General features: G+C 37.0%; 1 protein-coding gene across 1 annotated transcript; it reads left to right on the top strand.

Moving 5' to 3' along the window:
* Positions 1-5,614: 5,614 nt before the first annotated feature.
* Positions 5,615-6,967, top strand: LOC138313828 (alpha-2C adrenergic receptor-like). The gene has a single exon (XM_069254101.1). It carries the CDS (start codon positions 5,657-5,659, stop codon positions 6,965-6,967), a length of 1,311 nt encoding a protein of 436 aa, XP_069110202.1. The 5' UTR covers positions 5,615-5,656.
* The last annotated feature ends 631 nt before the right edge of the window (positions 6,968-7,598 follow it).

Below are 7,598 nucleotides of genomic sequence, written 5' to 3'. Positions count from 1 at the left end.
TTGATTCTTGAATATTTTGACAGGACAAATACTTTCGCCATACATTGGCCTGTCAGCGTGCAAAGAAGAATATTTTGAAAGGAGAACGATCTTCTTTCTGAATCAAATACATACATTAGTTATGTGTATGGTATGAATACAACTACATATGGCGTTTTATAGTAAATTTGACCATTCTTTTGCTATTTGTTGTTTTGTTTAAGCGTGGTAGCGACTATTTATTCAATGATTTTGTAAGTGTGTATTTTTATTTTTAAAATGAACAACAACCTATGTCAACATACAGGCCACCGTGCACCAAACATTTGTTCCAAGATACTTGTTACTATTTTGGTGTCAGCTACTGGACATATAATATAAGACTCATTCATATGTGGATATGAAGGATAGGGATATTCTACCCGAGGGTCGCAAAATGTAGTAAAACCCGAGGCTTGCCGAGGATTTTGCAACATTTTGTGATCCCGATGGTAGAATATCCCTATCCTTCATATCCACTTATGAAAGAGTATTTTTCTTTCATACTTCGACGTTTTATTGCAATTTTACAATCATAATATCCCGCCATTTTGAAATAAATTCGAAGAAATCCACGGCTGAAAGTCATTTTTTCATACATGAAAAATTAAGTGATATTTTCAAGAAAAATTCCGTTGTTTGCATCTTTTAAAGTAAAACCAGTCAAGTTTGTGAAATAAATGTTAAAATTTTAACCGAGGAAATAGAAATTTTGTTGACGCCGTGACGTCACGAGGCTTTATTGCATGGGTAGCTATGCAATACAGCCTCAGGCGGCATGAGTGTATTGCCTTAGACCAGCCAGTAATACACCCGTAGGTATGAAAGAAAATGCCATTCTGGATGTAGTGATGCCAAGTGTTCGCGATGGGTATTGTTACATGAAGAGACATGAATTATTTTGCGTTGCATATAGACATTCTGTAATATCTGGAGAACTACTTTATGTGGACACGTTTCTATATTAAGACTGCTGTAAAGAATGCGGATGTGTTTCCATGGACAATGGTGAAATATGGATTAATACGTTAATCAATATGAATGTTGCGCCAGAGTCACCGATTGCTATCTTATCGACGTTTATTGGAGATCAAAATCAACATTCAGTGACTTTCCGTTGCAGGTACAGTAACACTATCTTGCATCAATATGGCGAAACATATCCCTCCAGACAGAGGATATTAAAATGCCTTTCCAAAGTATTCGCATATGTGGCAGTTGCTGGTCGGTTGTTTTTTCACCGGGTACTCCGGTTTTTCACCACCAACAATCCAGGCACGTCCTTACTGGCCCTTGCTGATAATATGACAATAAACTAATGAAACTATTGTAGAATATTTAAGGTTTGCCATAACAGATTTTCGTTTAAGTTCTATTTGCAGTCATATGGTCGATTAGGTAAGTTCAGCGTCTTTGAAATGGAAATCTATTTCTAGCAGACTCTCCACGTGTAGGCTTCGAACTGGAAGCCCAAAAATAGTGATTGAGTTAAGAAACCCCTAAGGCTTGACTTTCACGGCCCCTTCGCAAAGTAACACGAGTACGAGTCAAAAAATAACTACCTATATTACTCATTATAACAAATTTCCGGCAACCCAAAAATAGTGTGTGGATTAGAAATCTTTCAACGTTCGACTTTCACGGCCCCTTCGCAAAGTAACACGAGTACGAGTCAAAAAATAACTACCTATATTACTCATTATAACAAATTTCCGGCAACCCAAAAATAGTGTGTGGATTAGAAATCTTTCAACGTTCGACTTTCACGGCCCCTTCGCAAAGTAACACGAGTACGAGTCAAAAAATAACTACCTATATTACTCATTATAACAAATTTCCGGCAACCCAAAAATAGTGTGTGGATTAGAAATCTTTCAACGTTCGACTTTCACGGCCCCTTCGCAAAGTAACACGAGTACGAGTCAAAAAATAACTACCTATATTACTCATTATAACAAATTTCCGGCAACCCAAAAATAGTGTGTGGATTAGAAATCTTTCAACGTTCGACTTTCACGGCCCCTTCGCAAAGTAACACGAGTACGAGTCAAGAAATAACTACCTATATTACTCATTATAACAAATTTCCGGCAACCCAAAAATAGTGTGTGGATTAGAAATCTTTCAACGTTCGACTTTCACGGCCCCTTCGCAATAACAGCCATAACGTATTTCCGGTTGAGATCCACCTATGTCTACTGTTTCCATGTAAATGGCCTCTAGTGTTTTTAGTATATCGCCTTATTTGATGTGTGTTGCAGACGAGACCAAGGAAGGAAATTATTGTTCTACGTGTAGAGATATACGATGAAGACCGGTTTTAAAAGCTTTTATAATAGACCGGAAGTCAGTTTTTTTATGTTTCCCATGATGCCATTACGTGATCCGGCACAGTAATATACAATGTAAGTGAAAGCCAGAAACCGGGTCATTGCGTTTTTTGCGTAGGCTTTGACACAACCCAAAAGATATTAATGCTGCCATTATAAGCTACCTATTAATGCTATAGCATTATAAAATACTGTTTTATTTTGTATAATTATTAGCAGACTACGGAAAGCATTACGTGGCAAATAATGGTTTTAAAGGTGATATATTATGTTTCAAAAGTACATTCGAATATGAGAGCAAGCATAGTTTTATAAATCTTATCCGATGCGATGTAACTCAGTTCACCAAATAAACATCAATATTGAAAAACATTTTATAATCTTTCATTGACTGCCCGTTGCTTTGGCTTTGTATTATGGTAACAGCATCTAGAGTTCTTCTTTCTTATATTTGAGCGTTCGCCCCTGTGAGGAAGGCTCTGGGTTCTGTCCCCTGGCCGAGACACACCAAAGTCTATAAAAGTGGTAGTTTCTGCTCCTGCTTAGCGCTCAGCATACAGGGAGTGGGACGACTGGTTCGCCCGTTGTCAGTATAATGTGACTGGGTGGAGTGTGTTGCTTGGTGTCTTCGGCGGCATGCTTCTGTGATATAGCACTATAAAAAGGGCAACAGTTCTACTATACAAGAAGACACAACATGAATATACCGCAGTCTCCCAAAACACGCACCTCGCACAACATACACGCAACACACCGCATACATGGGAGGCAGTCCTTACATGACCATAGCTGTTAATAGGACTTTAATTAATCAAACAAACAAACAAACAAAAACTTTCTTATGTCTTCCTTGACACAGTCTCACTTTTGATATTGAATGAAGTGTAGAGTCATGTAAAGTAGGTTCTCACTTATGTCCCTTGGATAAGACACACCTCGATTTGTCCAAAAAGGTTTAATATATTTTGTCTAGGTCAGGAAGCTGTAGGTGATATTTATCTCGGTCTCTTTATCCACGTATTTATGTTATTTGTTCTGAAATTTGAACAGCTATATCATATTGCCTATCAACTCCTGTCTTGTGTATATATTATGAATTTAATCTTGCTCCGATACCATAACAGTAACAGAAGAATCGACCATTTTGAAATAAAATCAATAAAAAAACCTGTATATATGACGTCTATACGTGTGTGAAACCGAAATTATATACCAATGAAAACCAGATAATAATGGTCTTATTATGTAATCATATTTAATTAGATAATCATGTAATTAAATCTTTAAATTAGTATTTTGTCGGAAATTATAGCTAAGGGCGGAGATAGATATGATATTACGCATCATGATGCATCCAATCCTAATAGAGATACTATAATTAGCATATACAGTGTGCCTATTTTCTCTTCGTACGTGCCGATATACGATAGACTATTTCATCCAGCCTCGCCTACGCTGATGGACCAATAAAAAAGCAGTGTTAGTAAAAACGATAGCAATATGAAAACCTTTAAAAAGACCTCTTGTCATGTAAAGTGTGCTTTGCTTTGATCAGATATTGATCAACAGCAAGTGTTTTACTATAGAAAACGATGTGGTTTGTTTGTCCTTCAATGTCCATTCCTATGTGGCACTTTTCAATATAAATTGACATTTTATTTACGGTAAGTACTGACTTTTCGTAACCTTTCTTGTCATCTTTTATGATTAATTCTGTTAATTGGTTATTAGCATTTGTCCTTATTTTTAGATATATTGAACTAATATTTTATTTTATTTTCGACGAAATATACTAAATATTTACGAGCAAAACAATTGTATTTCAATGCGTATTCACTGTTGCAAAACTGCACCAATAGAAAAGTATTGCGCTTTATTTAGGCATGTGTGCTTTATCTTACAATAGAGAAAGAGTTTGCGTTTTTCTCCCTATAGGTAAATATCATCGATGTTAATTATGTCAATATACAACTTAACAAAGGAGCGCATTTCAGTGTGCATCTAATTATGTTATGCTAATTGCACGTTAAAATAAAGATTGAAACTGCGTTAAAGGTGGTATGAACGCAATGGGATACAGAAATATTCAATGTAACGCGTTTGTGCTTATACATGTAGAATATGTCTGTATCCAATTGCGTTCATACCACCTTTAACGCAATCAAAACACTGTTCAATCTATATCTTTACATAAATAAGTCTATTTTTCCATGTTCCTGATCAATTTGAAAGCGATATTGGTTGCTAAGCTGGATAGCTACGTTAGTCAGGATGGCGTAGATATAGTTCCGATTGTTGAGTGTTATAGCTGTAGTTTGATTTGAAATATTACAATGACACCTTTCAATTATTTTTTTTATATTTTTTCTTCAATATGAACATATATCAACAATGTCCATTTCGCATAAAAATTAAGATAACCGAGGCAGAACGACTACCGGTATGTATCGTTGTCAGGGTAATGATGCGGTCCAAAGAGAAGCGAACTGCCATGTTTTTAGCCAAGGAAAGTTACTATAAGCCTATTGATGGTATGACCGTTGAGCTACCTAATGTTTGTCATGTATGTATCGACCTGCGAACGCGATATAGACTAAATTTTTATAGTCATTACTTTTTATTTTATAGTACGGAGGATAGACAAGTGTTCTTATGGTGTGTGTAGTCCTATTTTGAATGCAAAGACGGGGAACATAGCTGATGACACTGTTTCGGATATGATACCTGTAATGTGTTTTTTCTGGAAACCTGTACATGATCTGTTTGCCTATTTTTCGCTTCTAAGACGCTCCCAGAATTGTTCTCCGACAACCAGATGTTCTGTATACATGTATTTAGTTAAGATGAGTGACCGTAGACACATACGGACGTAACTGTGGAATTTCCCGAACATTCTGAGGAAACCCCCGGTTGTAGCTCCGACCAGCAAGTCATTTTGTTGTTTATTACCGTTACGAAGCTTGAACACCTCTTTTGTTTTGATGTCAAATACATATTTAATTGGATGTAATAAAAACCGTTATTGTTATTTTGAAATCCGTCAACTTATGACGCAAAATCTTATCGAGGTGTGAACTAGAAGTAGTCCGAACCTGCACTGCGTTTGTATTCATACGTCATTGCGATTACGCTTATTTGAATGCAACTCCCCTCCCATTGACTACATAGGGGCGTATGTAAATATTTTCATCAATGAGATTAATCATGGGAAAATCCGTCGTCATTTTTACTATTTGTTTTTATCAAACTGAAAAAAAAATGTGTGTTTATTTTCAGGTAGGGCACATACCTGTTTGTGAACAACAAAAATGAATGATACAGGTATTAAATCATTTACCTCTTCCAACGTCACGGAGACAGCCAACCTAGGCGTTCAGTTTGTTGTTGGTTTGACAAGTGTGATTTCGGTTGTTCTGAACGTGCCAGTCATAATCATAATGATCAGTGGAAAGTGTATGGGGAAAACCATCACAAACGTTCATATCCTGAGCCTGAGCTTCAGCGACTTACTTACCTGTGTATCTTTACTCCCGGTATACCAGTCGTTCACGGTAAGCCAGATATCGTATAATGAATGCTGGGCACGTCTATGTGTATTTTGTTTTGCGATCTCGGTGTCCATTATCCATCTGTGTTTCATCTGTCTGGACAGAATTTGGGCAATTCTACAGAGAGTTCCGATGTCTCTGAAGCAGGCCCGTATTCGTGTCTGGATCATCGTGGTAGTATCCTGGTCTACTTCCGGTTTAATTACCGTCACTCCGTTCGCGGTTTATGAGAAGAATTACAATATGCCATACTGCGCTGTGAGGACATTGTTTTGTAATAAAGCAGTTCCTATACTCAAATCTTGGTCAATACTTCTTCTTTTCGCAGAAGTATTAATTATTAGCTCCTGTATATTGATGATTGTGGTTCTGTATCGTTCTATTTATCGGAAGGGTACCACCGCCAAGAACATTGTACACCACAGGCGGATTTCGACAGAGGGAACATCGGCCATCTACGATAAAACCTCTTCCAAATGCAATTTGGTATACAGCGGCAAGATCGACAAAAATAAGCATGCTGAATGCATGACAGACAGGGAGGTCAGTGAAGGGAAATGTAATAAAAAGAATATCAGAGAAGCGTGGAACGAACACTTTGCCCATGAGGAAAATCGCGCTGGTACATCCCATAATTTTCATTTCTTGTCAAACACAGAAAGATGCCGACTGCCTGTTCGGCGTAAAAATCATTCACACTGTTATAACCTGAAAAAGGAACGCGACGAACTACCGCTGAGTGTACAGTATCTAAAGGCACTATCATCCGGGACATCACTACATCGACAGAGGCGCCCCCGAACGACAAAACATCAAGTAAGGGCCGTAATCACGCTCATCATCCTGGCAGTCATCTTGTTTCTGACGATGACGCCAATGATTGTTTTTGTGGTATTTATGGAAGGGTGGTTCAAAGATTACGTCATCACAAGACAAGTACGTCATACCCTCGTGTATTTGGGTTGTCTGAACTCCGCTTTTAATCCCATTATTTATGCCTCGCGTATTCCAGAAATACGTTCTCGTATCCTCGCATGGAAAAACAAAATTATGTGCAGGAATTCCAACTAACTTAAGAAATGAAATATCTAATAAAATAATATGGCGGAAATTCTATATTTTCTGTACTATATATTTTTATGCTGTGATAATGCTTCATTTGTAGACAGACCTGACTTGTACTTTTCTATTTACATGTAACACGATGTGTTATTCATGATTTCCACACTGTAACACATAAATTGTTCGTGGTACTTTCGTTCGTGGTATGAAAGTAGTTTCGTAGGTAGAATTATTCGTGGTTCTACCACGTAACTACTTCGAAACCACAAAAATATATGGATTCTTTTAATCCGTAAAACAAATTCAGTTGGTCGACTTAAGTCTCTCTACCACAAATATCTTATGATATACAACATGAATGTATGTTTATCAAGATGATATACAAGGTTGATGTGTATCTCGCAGCATGATATGTCGCAGTGAAACAACTTTCTATTTAAAAACGACTTCATGACCTTCTAAAACATGAAACACAATACAAGTCACACGTTTGGAGATGTGAATGAAGTTAAGAAAGAAATTTCTTTTTCCAGAACAGTGGTATTAACGACTACCTTTGACCATTGGAAATAAAATAATATTTGAAGATCAAAATGTGATGATGTATTATTTTCATCTGGTATGGGAATATTCTCGCAGT

This window comes from Argopecten irradians, chromosome 2 (genome assembly GCF_041381155.1).
Source record: "Argopecten irradians isolate NY chromosome 2, Ai_NY, whole genome shotgun sequence".
Taxonomy (NCBI): Eukaryota; Metazoa; Mollusca; class Bivalvia; order Pectinida; family Pectinidae; genus Argopecten; species Argopecten irradians.
This window is presented reverse-complemented; position numbering and strand designations above follow the sequence as displayed.